Source organism: Manacus candei, unplaced genomic scaffold, assembly GCF_025592945.1.
Source record: "Manacus candei isolate 608988 ecotype Guabito, Panama unplaced genomic scaffold, ASM2559294v1 h1tg000067l, whole genome shotgun sequence".
Classification (NCBI taxonomy): Eukaryota; Metazoa; Chordata; class Aves; order Passeriformes; family Pipridae; genus Manacus; species Manacus candei.
The window spans coordinates 10,180,443-10,203,347 of record NW_026138115.1 but is presented as its reverse complement, the minus strand read 5'-3'; the positions used below and the strand labels follow the sequence as shown (position 1 = coordinate 10,203,347).

The window sequence follows — 22,905 nt, the reverse complement described above, 5'->3', positions numbered from 1 at the left end:
TTCCCCTTCTTTCTTTCCCCTTCTTTCTTTCCCCTTCTTTCTTTCCCCTTCTTTCTTTCCCCTTCTTTCTTTCCCCTTCTTTCTTTCCCCTTCTTTCTTTCCCCTTCTTTCTTTCCCCTTCTTTCTTTCCCCTTCTTTCTTTCCCCTTCTTTCTTTCCCCTTCTTTCTTTCCCCTTCTTTCTTTCAAAGGGGTTTGCATGTCTCAAAGAACTGATACTGCCTATCACTCCATCAGCCTGTAGCACTCCTGATTGTCATCTGTCCAAGGCTAACGTTGATGGAACATCGTTGCTCTGTACTGGGACAAGGTGTGAGGACAGCTGATGACCTCAAAGCCAGAGGCTGCCTTATGTAAGTCATCCCAATGGGTAGCACTTACTAGAGCACCTGTGGGTAGGCTCTGTTCAGAGCCTGCAGGCTCTGCCCCTTCTGCAAGCGAGAGAGCAGCAGTTTCAGGGGAGGATTTGGTCAGGGCAGCAAACAAAGGCTATGCTTACAAGGCAAGCTGCTGTTGCATATGCAATTCTGTCTTGGATTTACCTAGAATTTTTTTGCTTCCAGATCTACCAGCTTAATCTGACAGTGCTTTCTACCCTTGCCCTAATACTGTTTTAAAAACACACATATTGGAAGGATGGCCATATTTAGATCAGTGTTTCCTTTATTCTTTGGGGGAAAAGAAATTGGCTAAAGCTGTGAAATCTCAGCAAGTGCAGTGTGTAGAAAGGTTTGCAAAGAATGAAGCCTCCTGAAGTTCCAAAATCAGCCTTCAGGACTCGTTCTCTATTTTGGGGAATTAAGGTTGGCAAATCAAGCCCAGCTAACAGAGACTATTCCTTTCTATCCTTATCAGAAAAGAAGAGCCAGATTTCTGCACAGCTTACTCTCAAGGCAGGGGAAGCTCCATTCATCCATTTGCAATGGGTCAGAAGAGATTAATATTACATTTTTGCACCACTCCGTAAATGCCCACGTCACCCAGGCAGTCCTCTGTCAGCAGCAGCCCATTTCCAGAGTACAAACCCACTATTGTACTGTTTATATCAGTTAATTCAGACCTGTGGACCTTGTGCCAGGCAATCACATGGCTCCCTGCTTGCCTCACCTCAGCCTGGATAGAAGTTAAAGTGCAAAATTAAAACATCAGCTATTGGGAGAGCAGGACCTGCCTGCCAAGCCATTCCCACCCTGGTCTCCCATTCACTGAGAGCCTACACCGGAGCTAATTTCTGCACAATCAGGATCCAGCCAGAGTGCATCTTTTTGGAGAAAATTGTTTTCTGTCAAAATCAGCTCACTATAAACACCCTCTCTCGCTCTTGAGCTGTAGTATACCCAGGCCCTGACCCTGTGTGTCTCCTCCAGCCTCTCTTGCTTGTGTGCATCAGGAATCCTCTTTATGGGGCAACCAAGTCATCAGTGAGTTCCTCTCTGGTCTCAGATTTCTGTTGGAAACGCAATGGTGCTGGTTTCATTCTTCTTGCCTGTGCTTGGGTCAGGTGTTCTCCGATGTGGTTAGTGAGATTCCTTGCTTACAGTCCTGGGCCCAACTAATGCTAATGCCATGCTAAAGCTCGTCTCTTGTCTCTTCGTCTTAGAGTTTCTGCCTTAAATATCACTTAATTGTACAAAGGTATATGTATATATCTTCCGTTTGTATTAATTTTGTTTCATGGAAAGATGTATAATCTGAATTGTGTCACCTGTGACATTCAGGAAAACAGATTCTGCTGTACTCTTAAAATTGAATGAGTCTTCTCTCTGTCTTGATTTTCTAAACTAACTTGTTTTCTGTGCTGTCTTCATGTGTACCTTTCACCATAAAAGACCTCTGTCTTGACATCCTTAGGCTGTCCTGTCTCAACGATAGTTGATCAGAATCATGTCCTCACACAGTCTGAGGACATGCTAGGGCACACCATTAGTTTATATGACCCTTGTTAAGATCTCTGGTAGAGGAGGTAGTGAGGAAGTTGCATTGATAAGACTTCAATAAAACAATGACAGTTTACACTGGCTGTGACTTTTGCTGTTCCTCTTTTCTGAATATTCTCAAGTTTCTACAAATACTGGTTGTGTGAAAAGTTGTAGCCTAATTTAGTCTGTGTTTATAGTTTATAGCTGAGCCATGCTGCTATGTTGTATCACCTCCATCATTCAAAAAGCTCTAGTCTGCCGTTTGCTTCTCCTGGTGTTGCACACTCTTGCCTCAAATTAGATTCTAGGTTTTATATTAACAAATACTCTCTTAGTTTCTACATTTTTATTTTTGTTTGTCTGGCATAAGAGAACAAAGCTTTTATCCAGGTATGTTTGCGTGTATTTTTATTTTAAAAAGGCCTCTAGTTTTTGTTAATGTTAAGTATAATTTTATGTATTTGAGCACTGAACATCTAAACATGAAGTAGAAGCATAGGAGAGAGACGAGTCAGGTTTGTGAGTGCAGTTTGGAAAGTGGAGAGTAGGTAGCAAGTGACAAACAGACCCTTTAGTGCAGCTCTATGTGAGTCAGGGGTTTAGTGCAAGACTGTGTGTGGTAGGCATATGCCTGAGAGGTTTGTGTGCTTATATGGAGAGGGACCTTCAAATAGGTGTTGGTATGTTGTTGTAAATATACAGTGGAATTGTATGAGTGTGAAGATGCATGCGGGAACTGTGAAAGCACACAGACTCTACCAGCAGCCGGTACATATGCAGAGCTTTGAAAATGTCTTTCATTAAATTAGTTGTGTGTGCCAGTTTTGATGTTTGTGAAGATTGCAGAGGGTCTGTAGCTATGGTTTTTGTGCCTGGGAATATGTGCTGTTATCCTGAATGTCTGATTCTGATCTCCTATGCCAGGATTTATTCCAGTGTAGTTTCATCAACTGCATTGAAGTGACATCTGAATTACACTGCTTTGAGATGGGATTCAGGCACTCTTCTGCACACGTTTGTGCGTGTATGGGAAAGCAGATGTCCGAGTGCAGTGATTAGGCTGTGCCGCTGTGAGACGCGGGTCTGTGCATGTGCACGAAGTGTATGTTTGTGGAGTTGTGTGTTTGCATGGGACATGCACGTTCCAGTGCCACGCCGGTGTCCTAGGCTGTGCATGTGGGTTGCAGTCTGGGCGCACAGCCGCCCGCCGGCATGCCCGCGTAAATAGTGCACGGGGTACCCTTCACCTCAAGTTTTTTTACAACCCTAAACTCTACAGCCGGTGTCCACGAGAGGCAGATCAGTGGGTAAGAGGGAAGGGGCGCGTGCGCTGCCGCTGCGACCGTTCCCGCGGCGGGACCGAGCTGGAGCTGCGATTCCGTGTCACGGGCGCTGCCGGCGGCCCCGCCGCCCTCGCTGCCGTGCCGGGGCCAGCCCTGCTGGCGGCCCGCACTGCATCCCACCGTGCCCCAACTCCTCCGGCCCCGGCTCGCCCTCCTGCCGGGCAGGGGCTGCGCGGGCACCGCCGGTCGCGCTGCGGTGCCGGTGCCGGGTCCGGCGGCCCCCCCGGCCGTGCCTCCCCCGGCCGCCCTCCAAGCCCAGCCCCTGCGCGGGAGCCAATAGCCGCCCTGCCGTCTCCATCCGTCTCCCGGCGTTAATGCTACAGCGGGGCTCGGGGCGGCGAAATCCCCCGTGGCCGTGTCCTGCGCGCCGCCCGCCTCCTGCCGCCGTCAGTGTGTCCGCACGCGGGTGCGGGAGCGGGAGCGGAGCGGCGCTGCCTCCCGCCCCGCCGCCGGGCTCGGGCCGGCTTCTCTTCCCGGCGCTCCCCGCTCTCCCAGCCCACTGCAGTTTAGTTGTTCTCTTGTGTTTTTTCTTTCCCTTTTTTTTTCTTTCTTTCTTTTTTTTTTTTTTTTTTTTTCTCCTCCAACTGGGAATGCTCAAACTGGACTGATGGACATTTCCGAGCTGTGCATCTCCGACCCGCTCGGCTACCACAATCAGTGAGTGTGCCGTGCCGCGACCGGGCGGGCCGGGGGCGGGCTGGGACTGGCGATGCGTCCCGCTGCGGGTGGGATGGGGCAGGGACCCCGCAGTCCCGCTGCCTTCCCTGCGGCAGAGCCGCCGCCTCCCGCCGCCGCGGGGCACCGCGTGTGCTGGGTGTGCGGAGCGGGCGGCCGCGGGCAGGGCAGGGCAGGGCAGGGCAGGGCAGGGCGCACCTCCGCGCCGGCAGGTGCGGCGGAGTCCGCGGCACAGCACTTGGGGGTGTGTCGGCATTTTGGTGTGTTTCTTTCTTGCCGTGTAACTTCTTCCTCTAATGCTTCATCTCCTAGGAACAGGCAGCTAACAGTGAGCGCTGGCAGTCCTTTCTGCGCAGTTTTACTTTCCGTCTGTGCTAGGATTTTTATTAGATGAATTACTAGGTGCCTATAAAGAGATATGCATATAAAATTATACGAAGCAGATCCATTAAAGCACTGTATTTTATTTAAGAAGTCCGTTTTTCACCCGAAATGCCCTATGGAAATTCAGTTTCCTGCAGCTTACTCTTTGGATAGCCTGCCCGGGGAAAGAGTGGAGTGAGTCGGAGGGCTGGCAAGCAGACATCCCGAGCTGGGACCGGTGGCTGATACCTTAGCACCTGCTACTGCTCTTTGTATTCCGAAGTAGGCTGTGCCTGGTAATGCTGTGTTTAAAATCACTTTAGCATGTTAAGTTTGGTTTGATCTTGTTGGGGAAGTTAGGAAACAAGGCAAAACCTTCTTAGTGTTTGTATCCAGCTGACTGGAACAATTAATTTTAAATGCATTACTCCTCTCCGATAAATCTCACCCCGAACAGAGTCCCCTTTTGTGTGTTTGCATGTTAATCCGTGTGTCACCTCTGCAGGTTTTGTGGTGTCATCAGAGGTGGGAATGAAGTAATTTTGCCTATTTTATTGCTTTTGTCTTAAGAACACGTTGTATTTAGTAAAATCAAAATAATTTAGACCAAGCAAATCCCCCACAAATACCACTCTTTCCTCATTTCAGATTTTGTCTTTCTATCTCTTGTTTCCCAATATTCCATCTGTCTTTACACTCATTTCCTTTAATCCCCAGCTTCCAGCAGTTTCATTAAAATGAGACTTAGTATTGTTAATAGAAATTAATAATCTAACCCTTGTGATTTTCTTTTCCCCACTGGTGCTTCACTTGTGGCTGCTCCATTTTGAATTAAAAATAAACAAACAATTTCTTAAGGGAAATGTGTTCTGTATGCTGCTGGGAGTCTTTTAAAATTAAGGCAAAAATAGAAAATGCATTTACCTTAATAAAAAAAAAAAAGAACAAAATGCCGCAATCATAAGATAGATTTTCATCACTTACTCTATTGTCTCTTAACTTTTTCCTTTTATTTTTTATACTTTTGTAATTGAGAAAAAGGACCTCAAACAACATGAAAATATTAAGAAGTAATATGCGTGTTATATTACCATTCACCCTTTTTACTTTTTCATGGGCTTTCAGTCAGCTCTCAAAAATGTCAGGAGCACCTTACCTGTATTCACAACTCTTTGGCTGCTGAGTAGACAGATGAAGGTGGCCCTGGGGGAAGTGCCACTGAGCCCCTATAACTTTACAGTAGACAGGGAGTGCTGCTTTTTGAGATGAAGAACTGTTGGAGAGCTCTTTGTTTAAAGAATTGCTTGGTTCTGTGTGCCAACATACATTCTCTTGAACATTGTTGAGGCTGGGGCAGAAAGACTAGAGAAATAAAATGTAAAATATCTCAAGCTCAATTTTTTCTTTTTTTTTTTTTTTAATTAAAGGAGTACAGTGATGCAAGAAAGTCTGGAAAAAGTTACTGGGAGAAGTAAGCTGTAGGAAGCTTTAAAAATACAATATTATTTAAAGGTATATGTGCAGCGTGTCAGGTACTGATTGGATTTACATTTGAGTTTTATTAAAGTTATATTTCACATTACATTCCTGTAGCTGAGGATAAGAGTTGACCCAGTAGATATCCGTTTAGCCATCTTGTCCTCCCACTGTAACATAATTACATTGTGAACATACAGTGTAAATACAGGTGCCTGTATCCCTAACTAACTGTGTGAGCATATTATTCTTACATTACTGATTTACTCTTCTGACTGCTAGCTATTGAAATTATTTTAATAGTTATTTTCCTTTTTTTGTAAATACTGCATTTAATTCTGTGGATGGCAATTTTTGTCAAATTAAACCTTAAAGTAGCAGCGAATTTAAAAACATTGCAAACTGGTTCTTCTTGTTTAGTTGCGTGTTAAGCTATAGGAAAAAATATGAGGAAGAGTAGAATGTCGGAAGAGAAGTGGATGTGGTCACTCAATACGTGATCCATACAGTTCCCTGGAAAATGTATTTCACCTCACAATTATTGAAACAGAGAGAGAATGAACAAGGCAAAGGAGAGGAGAGGTGACTCCGTTCACCTTGGAGTTTGAGGAGATCTTAATTTTTTTTAAGAGTCAGACTCAAGAAGAGTCTGAACAAAAACTAAGCAAAAGAATTCCTTACCCCTAATCCATTCTTTAGGTTTTGTATTTATCTTCCTAGAGCAATGAAAGTTCCCTGTCCATTGCCTGTGTGTGTTGATCTGAGTGATTACACCAGGAACCTGTGGAAGTTCTGGTTAGCAGGTTTTGTGGTTTCCTTCAGTGCAGGATCTTGCAAGGAGAGTAAGAAAATGCATCTGGCTAATTTTGACCCTTTGTGCATGTGTTCTAAGGCTATGTATGTATTTAATTTCTTGCACAGAAATCCACTACATTTTGGTACTGACCTTGGGGAGAATTATTCCTAGGGTAGGTGATACAGCTCCAAGGAAGAAGATTTTGTATGAGTTTGAATTGGGAAACTAACAAAGGCAAAGATTTGTACCTGCAGTTTGTCTCTCAGGTGAGGGCATATGGTGAGAATACATTAGTTACACTGTACTGACAACGTCTGTCTGCGGTACAGCAGGAAGGGAATGTGTGTGCAGACACCACAAATGTACACTGACATATGTGAATATATTCACACACAAACATATGTGTGCATCTGTAAATATTTATATGCAGGTAGATACACGTGCATAAGTATGGTCATATGAAATATTGGTGTTGCATCTCTCTCATGCAAACCTAAGGCTGTTTCAAAGGAGAGTGGAATATGGCATTTTACTTTTCTGTATTAACTTTCACATCCCAGAGAATTTGCTTAGTTGCCACCAAAAATGTTGATAGGACTGCAAAATTGCCATTTCTGTTTCTAATTAATATTCTACATGACAGACAGAAACTGACCAAGGAACCATCATGAAGGTAAAATCAAAACCATTGGCAAATGAGGGCATCCTGCCAGATGGTATGTCTCTCACACTGTTTCCTCTGATGTACAAGAAAGACATGTGAGCCACTGATGTAATAAAAATAAAAATTATTTTATGAAGAGAAGGAAAAAGTTGAAAGTAATAAATTACATATTAGATAGAGAGATGGAAAGATATAACATTGGAATTTTAAGTCTGTGAAGGAGCAAATTCTGGCCCTGTGGCAGGGAATTTAAAAAGTTACTGTCACTGACCCTAATGCATAATAGACTGAAGAAATGTGACTTGATTTCAGAGGTTAATGGAAATCTCCATATTCTGTGAATGGGAGGAAATCTGAGTCAGAGAATATGAATGCAGCTGTCTGCTCTGAATATCTTTGACAGGCTGGGATAGGGAGCAGTTGTTAATTGGGAAGAACAGGAGGGAGTTGTTTGTTTTGTTGACAGAATAAACTGAAAAACCTCTGTAAGGGAATTGTTGTAGGTACTGAGTTTCTGACAAGGTTCCCATCGTAAAATGGGGTCTCAGTACACTAAGTTTAGTGAGCACGAGGCTGATGAGTAAATCGGTACCTTTTAAAAGTATTTGTATTAACTTTTCCCTCCTCTTCTAATTCCACTTGTAAAAGTAAACATGATCTAATCATTATCAATTATTGAGAAATATGGAAAGATCAATATATTTAAAAAATAGGATTTTTTTTTCATTTTATTGATTTGAAGTAATCAATAAATATTGCATTTAGCCTGAAAGGGGAAAGACTTCGGAGAGATTGAATCAGAGAAAGTTGCTGTCATAGAGATTTCACATCTTGTTTTCTTCCTCTCCAAGAGAATGTTCCTCTACTTTCTGTGCCCTTTCTGCTGTTATTTCCCAGCCCTGTTTCTGTGCTGTCACTACTGCTCTGAATTTCATGTTGTTTGAAAATACCTGTACTCTTCAAGTAATTTCAGTTCAGTAAGAAGTTTTGTGCATTGCGCGAGTGGGTCTCTTTACAAAATTTTTCAGGGCTTGAAGGATACAAATTCTCTTGGGGAATAGAAAAAAGGAGAAGGTAAAAGGTTTAAACCTGAGAGTATATGAACTTTATGGGTTCCATTGGGAGCATGTTAGAATTTCTCCTTAGAGTGTAAAATGCCTAAGAGAGATTTAATTAAGAAAAGAAATAGTAAAAGTAGAAAAAAGTGGTGACAAAGCTTGACTATAAAAGCCAAAGTCCTTTCCCCAACTTATTTTAACTTACACTTCTTGGTTTAGGAGTTGGGGGTTGTAGCAGCAGCTAGTGTTGCATGTCAACGATTCCAGTGTAGACTGCAGAGACTGGGAAATTCTTCCCAGTCGGACCTGTTCTTTATTCCATAGAACTGCTGGTGGTAACATTACAACCAGGGAACACAACAGAATTTTTAGTTTGTGCAGTGGGAGCAAGTAAATCTAGTATCAGTCCAGAACCCAGCAGTGAGCTTCCTAGGTAATGCTGCTATAGAAACTGGGGGGAAAAGGGGAAAAAAAAAAAAATCAGAGTTTCCACGGCAAACTGTGAGTCAGATAGTTGTTTGTTTAGTGAAGGGACTTAAGAAAGAAGATATTAGCAGTACACAGCTATGGTGACCTTGCCAAAAAAAAAAAAAAAAAAGAAAAACTTGATTTCTTTCTGTCTTCCTGGCATAGGCTGCATTTGAGTTGTGAATGTAGTAATTTCTGTGTAGCTTGCATGTGTAAAGTGCTTTGCGCCTGTCATCGGGAACAGAACATAATTTAATATTATTTATTAGTAATAGCTATTGACCTGGTGAGTTTTACTTCTTAGGCATTAAATTGTAGTAACTTATTCTTTACATTTATTTCTATCCTTGCTGTGCTGCCTCTCTCTAAAGCTTTGCCCTGTCTCTTCAGAGCAATAGACATGCCCATAAAACGATGCTTGCAGCTGGAGCACAGTGCACTTGGATTCTTCCAGTGCTTGAGAGTCTGGCTGCTGGCAGTGACTGTCCGTGAGGAGAAACATGTCTGCTCAAGGTGGAACGCACTGTATAATAATATATTTGTCATGTTTGTAATTGCAAATGTAATTAGCAAACAAGCTCTGGGGGATTGAGGCCTTGAAACTTTCACTGCACATCATTTGACCCTATCTTGACTGGACCAGGGCTTGTATGTTACCGTTAACCCTTGCTGTTCTCGCAGAGGAATTTTCCTTCTAATCTGACTGCTGTTAAGTTTCCTGTCTTCTTCCATGCCCCCACCCCAACCCCTCCTTTTTTCTTTGACTATGAGCAGCATTGTACCTGTATTTGCTTATACCTTCTTTTATTGTAATAGCAAATGCTTACGTTCCTCCTGTGACACATGCACTAATATTTCCTCTCCTAGCACTTCTGACACAGTCTGGAAAGCATTCTACAATGCCCTTTGTGAAGAGCACTGTGTACCAGTAAGTGCTTTTGCATACTGAGCTGTTCAGTGCATTCCGATCACCACAGGCAACGTTACCACTCAGTGCCCCTTGCACTTCGCAGAGACAACTTGCGAAAAGCAGGTGGCAAGCTGTTATCACACAACCTGCGATGGCTCTCTGTCCCTGCTGAGCTGGAATTTTCTTGCACTCCTTTTCTGGATGGGGGAGGAATAAATATCTAACAAATCCTGTTCACTTTGTGGAATCCTGGTAAATCTCAGTCTAGTCACCCTTAGCATGACTTTTTTGTCCTACAAAGAATATTCCTGATTTAGTGAACAATAATTTAGGATTTAATGAACAACACGGAATCTGTTCATAAGGTCACAAACCTATGTGTGCATCGGAAGCTAAAAGGGGCTATTTTGCTTTTTCATGTGAATATTGTCTTTTTTTCTTTTTTGATTTCAGGATAGGACTTAAAATGTAATAAAATTTGTGATAGGAGTGTTCTGGTTTTGGACAGAGTTTTATTTATTTTTGCATTTTTATGTATGTGAAATAAAATAGGTTAGAGTGGGGTGGCTGTTTTTATACAATTTTTTTGTCATGACTGTAAGGACATCTTGCAAATATTGCATCCTATTGAAGGCTTGGAAGGAAAAGGAAACCTATTCCAGTTTCTTCTTGGTGGGGTAAGAGCCTCTGAGTCCCCCTTCTTTCAGTCCAAATTTTCCTTTTCCATTCTCAGATATTGTGTTTGATTTATCATGTATTTTAAGAGTCATATATTTTTCTTAAATTAAAATAACCTGTAATGTGGGTGATGGAATTGGTACCTCCAGCTTAAAGTATCCTGCATAACAGGAGAAAATTTCTTACAGCACCTTTTGTTTTGAATTGATTGTCTGTATTTTAGTGCAGCTGGTTTTACTTGAAAATTACTTCTTGCTGTGTGTCTGCTGGTCTGAAAGGCTGTTTGTACATACGGCATATTTAGAAGTGTTATTTTCTAGTTTCTTCTCCTTTTTCTCATGGCACTTTAAAGTTGGCTTTCGTAATAATGGCCTTCAATCTCCGGTGATGGAGCCGTCACTGTGAACAATGCTGGTGAGTGTATTGTCTCCATGTCCTTTCACTCAAGACAAAGGTCAAAAGAACAGCTTTAAAAAAATGTTCAATTCTCCTGTTATGATTTTGCATATGAAGATGATAATTTTAAGAATGTGTAAGCACTTGGTTGAAAATAAGACAGAAATACAATTTTCTATCAGCGGCCGCAAGTACTTTTTTTTTTTTTTTTGATGTACTGACATGAATGATTACAAACCAAATTTCTCACTGAGATTTACATCATTTTATATATTAAAAAATTAAACAGCTGAAGGACACTAAAGAGTTATTCTTCAACAGATTTTATTTTTCCAAAATCTTCTATGTCGTTTCTGGTTTTATTCAGTCAAGCTGACAAGTTTCTAATTCTCAGACATATTATTTGTTTCCTGATTTAAGAAATAATACTTATCTAGATGAGTTTTTCACAGATGGGGCAACATAGCAACAGAGAACGTAGGATGTTACTGATTTCAGGGATTTGTTTAAAATTTATTTTTGGTGCACATAACCAGAATTAACCAATACACGTTTTAAATGTGTACATTTTCTACATGCTTTGTTTTTTATTTTTAAAACAACCTTTGATTCATACAGCAATTTTGAGGAGTTGCTCTCATTTTATTTTTTTCCAGAGCATGTATAGCATTTGATTGTCATCTAGTTTTAACAGTTCAGAAAGTGCTGTAAGGGAAGAGCGATTTAATTCTTTGGAACACACAAATTCAGTCTTTCTTCAGTTCCTTTTCAGACATATAGGATGTTGCTTCTGCTTTTCTCTTTAAGAGTTTAATTCAGTTTCTTCATAGTTTTTGCATTTCTGTTGATGGGGTTTTTTTGGTTTTTTTTGTCATTTTTGGAGACTAAGGGGGTAATGGTACAGGGAGACACTTGAAACATTCTCCTATAATTCTAAAAGCTTTGGTGCGCACTGCCTGACACTTTAGTAGGCAGTTTTTGTTACCTGATTCATCAGTAGTGCAGAGGCTGGATCAGGGCTCTCCATACACCTGTGTTAAACAGCGGCTTCCAAGCAATGATGTGCAGCCTGCAATGCAGCCTAACCAGGTATTGGGGTAGGGAGGGGACCATAGCTGTCTGATGTAGTTGAAACTCACCTTCAAAGCCAAGGAAATGCTGACATGGAAACTTGCATTTTGGTGCTTGGGCATTGTGAAGAATGATGACTTTACCTCCTATGGGTTCTCTTTGGCTTAATAGATTGTAGCAACTATGACCTTATGAAAACGATGTTTAAATGTATCATGTGTCCGTATGTAGAATTTTACATCGATGATGCCAGATGCATCTCCTTTGGAATAATTGATACAAGTTGCGTAGGGGCACCAAGCCCACTGTAGAGGACTAGAATGCATCGAAGTAGGAGAGAAAAGAGTTTCCTTGCCTACACAGATCTGTAAGTGCATGAATGAATATCTGTTAGAGGGTGTACACCCTTAATTATACATACTTGTGCCTATACTATGAATTAAAAGAACGTGCATGTATATGAACTATATAATTTTATGTATAACCAAGTGTTCATTCAATATTGCATAGTACTATTTCACTTATCTGTATGTCTCCTGTTATGCATATGCAAGCCTTTCTGCATGTGGTTGCATATTTCTGTGTGTATTAGTGTATAAATGTATATAAAAAAATAAGGATAGGTATGTCTGTCTTCATCACAAGGTTGTTCTGAGTCTTTATTAATTAAAGTTTGTAAATCTGTTCATAGCCTTACATAGAAGGTGTTTTGTAAATGTAAAATGCTGTACATACCATATAGAACATTTGTGCTTAAAAAAACAATTGGATGTTTCTCTTGGAATATATATAATTATGGATTATGTAGGGTTAGGTGCTACTAAATAACTGCAGTTAGATCTTCTGTAATTGGTGATTTTTAAAGAGGAACGGAGATTTTCTTTAAACAAAGTATCAGAGAGTAATTTAAAAACAGTATGCAAACATACATCCAGCTATAACATTGTCCAGATAAAGATGGGGTCATGTGCCATAGCCATAAAAGAATTCCAAATCACTGACTTTTATCTATTTATTTAATTTTTGGTTATTTTGGAAACTTTTTTTTTAAATGTGATTTTGGTTTGGTAAGGCACAAAACATAGTGTGCTTCCCCTTATGGAATTGTAGCTTAAAAGGTTATTTGATTATGAGATATTTGGGTTTTTTTTTGTTTCATCGCCTACAGTGTTTCTGACTATTGTCTTTTTATTCTTTTTATAAGTGTTTTTTATTTTCCAACAGAGCAGTTCTTTTTTTTTTTTTCCTAGCAATTACAGTTAGGGGGCTGTCATTATAGAGGAACTATAAGCCCTAATCTCTGCCCATGATCATTACTTCTCTAATAATATGGACCGTCTTTGTTGAAATTTCCCTTCTCAATTTCCTATTCTAAGATAGATTTATTTTTTTAAATATGAACAAATTTAATTCCACAACCTTTTTAAAATAACATTATTATGAAACAAGAACAAAAGCTCTTACAATACAGTGATGTGATATCTATACATGTTTTAATACACTAATTTTCCTTAGAATTTTCCCTTGGGTGTTTAGGGAAAAACAGATTCAAGTGTCCCCCCTCCGCACACACTTTAATTGTTGGTTGAAAGAAATAAAATTACCTGCTTTAGGCTGGTTTACCTTTTCAACATACTATCACTTTGTTTCAGTCTCTGCAAAATGTTATAGATTCAATTCCCCCGTTGGACCAAGAGTTAAAAATTAATTCATGAATAATAAAAGCCAATCAGTCTTGTTGAGTTTAAAAAGGATTAGAAGAAAGGTTTTTGTACAGAAGCCGTTATATATCTTGGTGGCGATGTTGTTGGACTAATAGGTATTGTACTAGGTCCCACTGGTTATCTGATAAAGGTAACTGATTTGCAAATAGGATTGTTATCCTGATGACTAACGAGTTTAATATTGGATGGATTAAAAGAGGTTGGGTGGCTGGTGTCTTTTAAAAGTTCTTGACTCCCTCTTCTGAGACAATTATTCGATTCAGATGCATAGATTGGAAAGGGACCAGGTAAATACATACTATGAAAAAACCGTTCACGCCATCTTAATACAGTTGGAATTTTCAAGGAAAGTTATCTCCTGTGGGGACCGAATTCCACTGAGTGTCAATAGAGGGGAACTGTCTGTAATGCACTGAGAGGCCTGTACAGACATCAGGATATCCTGTGCTCAAAGCGTGTAACTTATAGAAGGTGGGCACAGAAAAACTCATGAATCCCTCGAAACAGATGGAGGATTTCACACCAAGTTTTGAGATGTAAAATGCCCTGTCCCTACAGAGATCTGCTCTGTAGCACTGGATAGAGGAGATGGAAGTAGGAGACATGGCTTCAGGGGAAGGAGGGCATCCAGAGTGATGGAGATCTCTTTTTTTTTTTTTTTTTTTTTTTTAAAAAAAAAGGATTCAGAGATAAAGGCAGAGTTTAAGGGAAAACCAGTGGACAAAGATGACTTGTTCAGGAACAGTGCTTGAACCTGACATGAAGTATAGGTGCAGCGCAGTTAGGTGGAGGTTTGGGGAAGGGAGAAAGAGGACATGGCATCATGGGCAATAGAGGAACAGATACATCTTTTCAAATATCTGTTCCATAAGAGCTTCTTAGGACTGCAGACCCTTAGTAAGAAAAGCGATAAATTGTCCTCGTGTATGAAGAGTTCGCTTTTGCTCAGCTTAAGAGCCACAGCATCTCTGTCTTTCATCTGTCGTGGGAAAATTTGTAAATAGAGGATCTTTGTGAAGTTAAAGACAGTGCTATTCAGCCTGCAGGTGACTGGCTGTTACATTTGGGTAGAAATAAAGGCAGCATAGAGAGAAGTGTCCGTCTTTTCAAAGAACAGTGTTGCTTCCTTCAGTGAAGGACCGTCCAGTGGCTTTGCCTCCAACTGCCCACTGCTCTAGCGCAGATAGGAGCTGAAAGAGCTCTGCAGCCATCTGCAGGGCTCTGCCGACAGTGCGCCGGGTTGCAAAGGGGGCTGCAGGGCCTACCTGGAGAGCAGCCATTGCACCTTTCTATTCATAGGCCACATCTTTGAAAATGTTCAAATTACTCTGTCCTCTAAACGTACATGTGGGTTTCTCCTGGGCATCTTGGCAGTGCTCTCACTACTGCATTAAGAGAGAGTTTCCATGTTCACGGACATCGTGGAGCCTCTAGGAAGAAAGACACTGTCATCCCTGTTGTGTCCTACTCTGCACACTCCTTTCAGCATCTTACTAGTATAAGTTTGGATGCTGTCACCACATCCCCTGCAGAGTGATTCCACAATCTATGAAGATCTCATGGTGAAGAATTTTAATAGGGAAAGAGAAACCTTAGTGTTTCACATATGAGTTTCATGCAGTCTTTGAAAAATGCATTAATCTTTACTACTGCATCATTTGTGTATTTGTGCACTGTTTCCTAAATAAAGCGATCTCTTGCTTTCTCACAGAATCACAGAATGGTTGAGGTTGGATGGGACCTCTGGAGGTCATCTGGTCCAACCCCTTGCTCAAGCAGGACCATCTAGAGCTGATTGCTCAGGATCAGGTCCAGACAGCTTTTGAATATCTCCATGATGGGTGACTCAACAACCTCTCTGGGCAACCTGTGCAAGTGCTTGGTCACCCATCACAGTTAAAAAGTGTTTGCTTATGTTCAGAAAGACACTACTATATTTCAGTTCATGCCTTCATATTGTGTTCTTTGAGGTTTTTTACCTTATACTTGAGTTAACCCAATTCTTTTATGGAGTCTAAAATTTCTATCTAGTTTGTCAGTCTCTTCCTAATAAAGTGCACACAGAAATGAATGTGGAAGAGAAGTATCCCCTTCCTGGTTCCCTGGGAGTGTAAGTGTGTCACTGAGAACTGAATTGCTGGGCTCTTGCAGCCTGAGTTAAGAATGAAAGGTATGTTGTCTTAAATTTACAGTTGGTTCATCAGAAGCATCTGTTGTGTCTCATTAGGAGATACAGAAATTTCTCATTTAGTTTAGATTATGGTGAATACATACAGATATTTGTTTTAAATATCCTCTTTATCTTTTTCTTAGTCAGTAGCTGGTTTATCAACTGGTTTATCAGCTACCCTCTCTTTTCTTAACAGGATAAATAAATAGCAATGAGCAACAATTAAATGCAGATTTAAAAGGAACAGTCCAATTATTTGAGGGTTGCCATTGTTCTGATCCCTGTTCTCAATCCTCATTGTCTCTAGTTTCTTCTGGGAGAATGACATCTGAGTGGTCCCACTGTAGCTTTGGTACATCACCAGTGGCAGAGTTAGGACAAGGATTTGACACTGTTCATGATGTGTACTACTGAACCAGAGAAAAAACCTTTCAATAGCCATACAGAAAAGTCTTTGAGGATAATGCCATATTAAAATGACTTTGACTGTGATAGAAAACCTTCTCTCTGTAATAATGTAGTCAGTACCTGTTGCCTTCTAGAAGTGACTACTGTGCTAACAGGTTCTGTTTTACTCGCAGCAATAGGTAATTTATACCAGATTACTTCATCTTCTGAGAGCAGCTAACAACCATGAAATGCTGTTACTGCTGTTGAAGGAAGAGGCTGGTGTTGAGAACTTATATGGGAAACTAGACAATCAGAAGCCACAATATGGAGAAACCATCTACAAGCTTTGAGTGTGTTTGGGAACTTTCTTTTTAGAACTGTCTTCTAAGGTACTTTGAATATGAGTCTGCTGTCATTTTTGCTTGTGTAAATGACAAGTAACTGTGAAAATAGATGGGCTACACCAATGTAAAACTGGCACAAGATTAATAGTAGGCCATTCGGTTTAACATCATAGTAGAAGAAGATATACCTGGAACCAATATAAACATCACGTTGAAGTGGGAGGACAGGAACCAACTAAAGCTTTGTATCAGAATGGCAGAAACAAGTGATTTTCCTTCCATAAAACTCTGCCAGGTGCTGTTACTGCCTCATATCACTGGCTGCTTCTTTCAGAGTTCAGGTTTCATGCTTCCAATGCATAAAATGATTCTTTCAGCCCTTTGGGAAAAATAAGGAGTATGTTGGAGAAGGCTACGTAGTGGTAATTGGGGAGCAGTTTGATGCATTGCTAAAATGCACAGAGGACAAAATGCCAAATGAGGTGTGAGAGGAGGTGAAGTGTGAACTCGCTGAAGTTGCAAGGAATATTATTGGGATAAAAACACAGAAGAGGTGAGTAAAGGAGGACTCCAAAGAAGCATTCCAGCACATGGAGAATTCCAGAGATCTCCAGAGGAGAATGGCCTTTGCCAAGTTTATGAGGATTAAAGCCATGGAAGAAGGCCTGTGCAAAGGAGAAAGAAGACTGAAACAGGATAGCTGGGAAGAAGAGACCTGACTCTGGTTTCAAGCTCCTTTTAAGGTATCTATATAATGCCTTCAAACTGAGCAGCAATTGCATCTTTATAGCAATAGATAAAATCAAAATCAAGAAAAAGAAGGCGGCAAATGTAACAGAGAAATCTAAGAGGAAATCTAAGTTTAGCACCATCTGATTCTGTAGAATCCTGATAACTATGATGCTGCAAGGAAATGCAGAATGCAATGCCAAACAATACTCTACTTCTCTATACAAGAGATCCAAAGGAGAGTTCATGATTCAGAATGATCTTGAGCATTTTGAATTGCAAATGGTATACTTCCACTGGACACTGTTCGAGCTGTATTTGATCGTGAGGTGGGAAAAGGATGAGCAAGGGTAGAATCTGTGTCATGAAGCTTGAGATCAGACTGGGATGAAGCAATGATGGCTGAAAAGCAAAGGGCAGAAGTCCAGTCACTGTGGCTGCATCTTGGCATGTGACTAAGGTTTTTGTCTGACATGTGTTAGGAAACATTTATTTCTCACCCTTTTTCTCATTTAACTTACTGAACATGCACTGAAAATTCACAGGCAGTGCTTCCTGCAAAAAGCTGGAATTTGAATGCAACAGCTTTAGGAGATGTCATAGAGGAGGAAGAAAGATTTTGCTAGCACATGCACAAGTTTCTATTGCTAAAATTGAATGAGAGTTGGCTTTAAAACTGGGATCAAACCTTGCAAAACTATTGCTTTGTTTCTCTCCCAGCTTTTTAATGCAGTATGCACTGTATGGCTACTGCACTGGAAGTGGACTTTATTTCACATTTGCAGACTGTCTTCTTTTGTCTTTCTGCTACAAATTGAAAGTTGTCAGCAGCATCCTTGTGAGGTGAGGAAGAGGCACATATGTAAAGCTTGCCCACACAAACACACAGGTCCTTTCCACCTGACAGACCCATCATGGCCCCTTGTCACAGGCTGAAAGCACAACCTGGCTCCTGAACCCCTTGTGGGGAACCTGAAAGCCAAGTGGTGCTGGGAGCAAATTGCACTGGGAGAGGCGATGAGACATAGAGCAGTGGGATATTTCAGAGAGAAAAGGAGCTTTGAAATGGAGCTTCTGACTTTGGGAAGAGCTGATGTGTGTAATGTCGTGGGGGGCCTGAAGAAAGAGAATTGTTCCCTTGGGATGAAGAGATTTGTTACAGTGTGTTTAGCATGCCTGCAACTAGAGAAGAAAGATGCACATTAGCAGCTGCTAGGAGGCCTGTGCTGTACTTCTGCTCTGAGGGAGTGAAGAAGGCAGGAATGACACACTGCTGTGAGGTAGAATGGAAGTGGAGTCCTGTGCTTCAGCTGGGGCAAGTTAGAGCAACACTGGCTTGGCATGGAAGAAAGAAAAGCTTAGTTGACCTTTTTAATTGAGGTAGAGATATTACAGAATGTTTCCTGAGAAAAAGCTCACAGTCGGTGAGCTGGAAAAGAGGGAGACTGGGGACTACCACCAATTTAAAAGAAATTTCAGGCCTGTACTACTGGCCACTGCTGGCTATTCATATGGTTTCAAATCTTTATGCTGTGTTGCAGGATTATAGGTTGCTTACCTGTTGCCTGCCTTGCCTGCTTGTTGGCCCCTGCACTGTGGTGCAGGGGATGGTTTCAAGCTTTCTCCCAACTTTTACTTTTCTCTGAAGCCCTTTCTGCTGATTGGTATGGGGGGAACAGAGAACAGCACATGGCAAACCTCTTCAGCTTGAGAAGTTCGTGGGCTGATGGCACTGCTCCTGTTCTGGTGGCTCTTTACTGTTGTGGAGTCCTTGCTCTAGAAATTGTACATAGAGATGGGGAAGAAAAGGAAGGTTATGTGTTTTACCTGGTTTTGAGGAATACTTTGCATTGATATTCATATAAATACTTCATATTCCAATGAACATAAGGAGAATTTCATAGTGTCTGCCTTCTACTTCTTGGTATAAAATAAGTTGCTACCTCACCTACGTGCCTTATGCATGCAACCTTTACACACCTCTTGTGTGTCCCCAGCTGCACTAAAGCAAGCAAGGATATCTTCTGTGAAACTTCACCTCTATTACAGGAGAAGCTTCTTGCTGAACTGAGTCACAGAACATCTCCTCGGCCTAAAGAAGGTGCTGTTAGGATGGTTCCTGTAAAGGTAGTACATAAAACAACATAAACATGAAGCTACAGGAGTGTGAATGTGTTAAATCCGTGAGAGAATTCCAGGAGGAGATATAGATTTGGGACTGGGGCTTTTGAGCCCAACACTTATTTGAAGTGTCATACGGATTAAAAGGTACTTTGTGGAGGTTGGTTGAACAGCATTTGTTCTGAGAACGTACAGTGTTAATGGACAGGGAGCAATGTAGTGCTGGACAAGAGAGTCTACCACCTCAGAAATTAGTTTTGGAAAAGTTAGTCCATGACATTGCTTAAACAGGGTTGTTGCCTATCCCCTGCTTTCTGCAAGGATTTAAAGGAGCAAAGTGAAAGAACTTCACAGGCATAGGAGGTAGGTGGTGAGCCTTGTTTCCATGAGTGGTGCTGAACCTCTGTCAGACACGTCCTTTTCATGATGTGCATTCTGACATTTCCTTATCACTTAGGTAGCAAGGACGCATCTTTTGCCTCCAGCAGCCCAGCTTCCAGGATGGAGTAAATATTGCTTTGTGGCCAGAGGGGCCTGTTAGCCTCCAGGAAACACAAAATAGCAGCACTCAGAAAAATTAGCAGCAGTAAAAGTACATTATACAATTCATCAATCTTTTGTTTTCAACACTGAAGCAATGCTACTCGGGGCACATTGGTTACACCAGGGTCAGCATTTTCATTAGGTGATCCCTGGTTCTCTATCCTCATCTCAGCACTCGTCCCCAGGGGTGCAGCAGAATTGCTTCCAGCAGCGGGTGCAGGCAGTTGTCTGGCATGGGTGAGTGAGGCTGGGAGCAGCCACTCTGTTCTAGGCAGCGTGAAAAATCAGAGGCAGTTAGGCACGTGTAAAAATATTATAAGTTTCCCTGGTGTCAGCACAGGCCAGTTCTGATTTTAAAAATGAAATATGGCAGCTAATTAATCTAGATCACAGCTTAATCGCCTGTGGTGGGTTTTAAAAAAAACATTTTTGTGTGAATTTAGCACTCATGAAAGTGAGAGGCTGGGATTACTGCACAGAGCAAAGCACAGCATGGATAAGCTGTCTCCTGCTGGCTCTATTCATGCTCCCCCCGTGGTGGCCTGCAGTAGCCACTATTTCCTCCGGAGCTTGTCTTTCATGCCCTCCTCTGCAGCAGCAGCCATGCATCCAGTGTGACACACATCTCCCCTCTGCCTCCACATGTCCTTTTGGGAACAGTCACAGAGGCTCAGAGGCACAGAGCAGCAGATCTGCAGGTTCACCCTAGGATGGCATGGGGAATGCCTCTTCCTAGGGCCTAGACTGCTGTGCACTCCTGGCTGTCAGAGGTATGGTGAAACACGGCACTGCCCTGGAAACTGTGGTGTGGATAGGGAAAGGAAAGGGAGCAGCAGAAAAGGCACTGAGGCAGAGATCAGAAAGCTGAGAAGATGAAGGATTTTCCAGCTTTGTTCTTTTTTCCCAGACCAGCAGTAGGCCAGCACTTGGGAAAAGAAAAACAATCTGTCCCATTTTATAGACTGCGAGTGCATTTATGTTTTGTACAGATTTCGGAAAGACAGAACATGAGTCCTTCATTGCACATCTCACCCATCATTAGTGAGTTGCTTTCTGCCAGTGTTTTCAGTAGATGTGGGTCTTGCAGAGGGATGCATCACTGGCACTGGCTGCAAGACAGTGTCAGCCAGTTGGTTGAGTGAAGTCAGGGATGGTATGGGGGAAGGCAGGTGTATGTTTGAAAGACAAGCAAAACAGATGGATCAAGCTTAGTGCATGTGATGGATCATGGAAAGGACCAGGACAATGTGAGATGAGACTGTCTATTAAATTTTGTGGAATGGCTTTAAAATAATCCGTCAGCAAAATGACAGCTTTCTACTCTGTCTACTTTTTTTTATTGAGTTGCTAGAGTTAGGAACAAACCATTTACTTTTTTCTTCCTCTTTCATTCACACTTATGCTAAATTGTGATCCTGACTGTTGTTGCAGGTTAGCAAAGCTGAACAGGAGGCAACCAAGCAAATGTGGAAGGCAGAGCATGAGCTGGTGTTGCTGATTAAAAATTCTTTGCTCTGAGAGCTAACACCTCAACCAGGCACTAGCATTGTCTCTGTGCCCCTGGCACCTATCGTGACATTGCAGTATTGGTTATTTGGTAGATACTAACGTTCTGACTAAATTTCAGCTCCGACATTTACATTTTTCTTTATTTTCCATTATAGTTTAAATGGACAGACAAGTCTTTTTTTTGCTTCTTGAGCTCTGGCTGCAGAAGAGCTTCTGTGTTAGACTTCAGAGATGGGATGAGTAAAACAGTCCCTTAATGTGCATACAATTTTGAGTAGCAGTTTGAAGTCCCTGTGGGTGAAAGATACACTGTGTTGCTTCTTATTCACTGTAAATCATAATTTTTAACATATTTATTACAGTGACCTGAGTGAATAAAAAAAGGAGCTTTCCATTTTGTGAGGTTATAACTGCAACCTAGGTGAGATAAAATACAAAGCCAAAAACTTTAAACAAAAATGAGCTGTTAAAGTTAATAATACTGTTTTATATCTGTAACCTTGAGTGCTTATACTGACCTAAGTAGGAGCAAACACTTGGTGATTAACTTGAATAAAAATGTTATTTCATATTTTGTCATTTAGATGAATTGAGGAGATGAAGCAGTCACATTTACTGAGGGTGTGGGGATAGTGAGGCCAGAGGGCAATAGAGATGTGAAGAATAAGATTCCCATTAAGTGTTATGACCAGCAAAGAAAGTTCTGTCTCACAGCAGCTGGGGAACAACATGATTTTCAACTTGAAAATGAGATATTAGTGGATCATATTTTGTTGTGTAATATTTGATCCATGAGGGCCCTGTGGCTGGAAGCCTGTGAAGCAATTTGAAAAATGTAAGGAATGTGTAATAAGGTAAGAACTAAGGGAAGAGACAAAGAATTCACAACAATGTGGAATGGGTTGTAGCGGAAAAAAAGGGAGAGTTGCACACATCAGAAGGCACTTCAAAATGATTTGAGATATTCACATGGCCACTAGGTCAGAAACGAGGAGAATCTGGTTTGTTGTCTTCAATTTACCATTGTTATTACGCAGCACATATCCCCACAGCATCTCAAATCTCACTGTTTTGTCTGAGGAAGAGTAACAGATACATGAGTTTTTTGAATACCTGTGATTTGTTCTTGCAAACAGAGCTTTGAGAAGCCTGTGGGCACACAATCAACTCATTTTAATTCAGGCCTTGTGGGAAAGGGTCAGGGTCTCTCACTCTGTCTCTTCGAAATTGCTTTGTAAAGAAGAGGGTTAGTTAGCGTCGACTGAGCATCTGCCGTAGAGGCTCGGTGAATAATCCCACTCTGCAATAGAAGAAGAGAGAGAAATCAGACAGGGCTAAACACCAATGATTAGTTAGCTTTAGTGCAACTTGGGGATGCATGTGGCCTAGGCAGGATTTATTTGGCTTTCCCAATTTTAATTTCTATGTTTCTCTGTGAACTAGTCAAGACATGGCAATGAGCAATCCCGGAGGGAAAAGAGCAGAGCTGATATCTCATTTTCCTCTTTTTTGTGGAAATTTTCCCCCTTTTTGTTTTCCTTCATTTGTGATTTTGGGTCA

General features: G+C 41.4%; 1 protein-coding gene across 3 annotated transcripts in view; it reads left to right on the top strand.

Moving 5' to 3' along the window:
* ESRRB (estrogen related receptor beta) overlaps window positions 1–22,905 on the top strand; it is a 128,525-nt gene that overhangs the window by 40,781 nt on the left and 64,839 nt on the right. The window contains exon 1 of one of the 3 annotated variants that reach the window (XM_051806378.1): window positions 3,220–3,917. The exons of the other annotated variants lie outside the window; for them this stretch is intronic. Coding sequence (XP_051662338.1) covers window positions 3,868–3,917 — 50 coding nt within the window. The 5' untranslated portion in view covers window positions 3,220–3,867. Of the gene's footprint in view, window positions 1–3,219; window positions 3,918–22,905 lie in introns of those variants that run through there. 3 annotated transcript variants of the gene reach the window in all.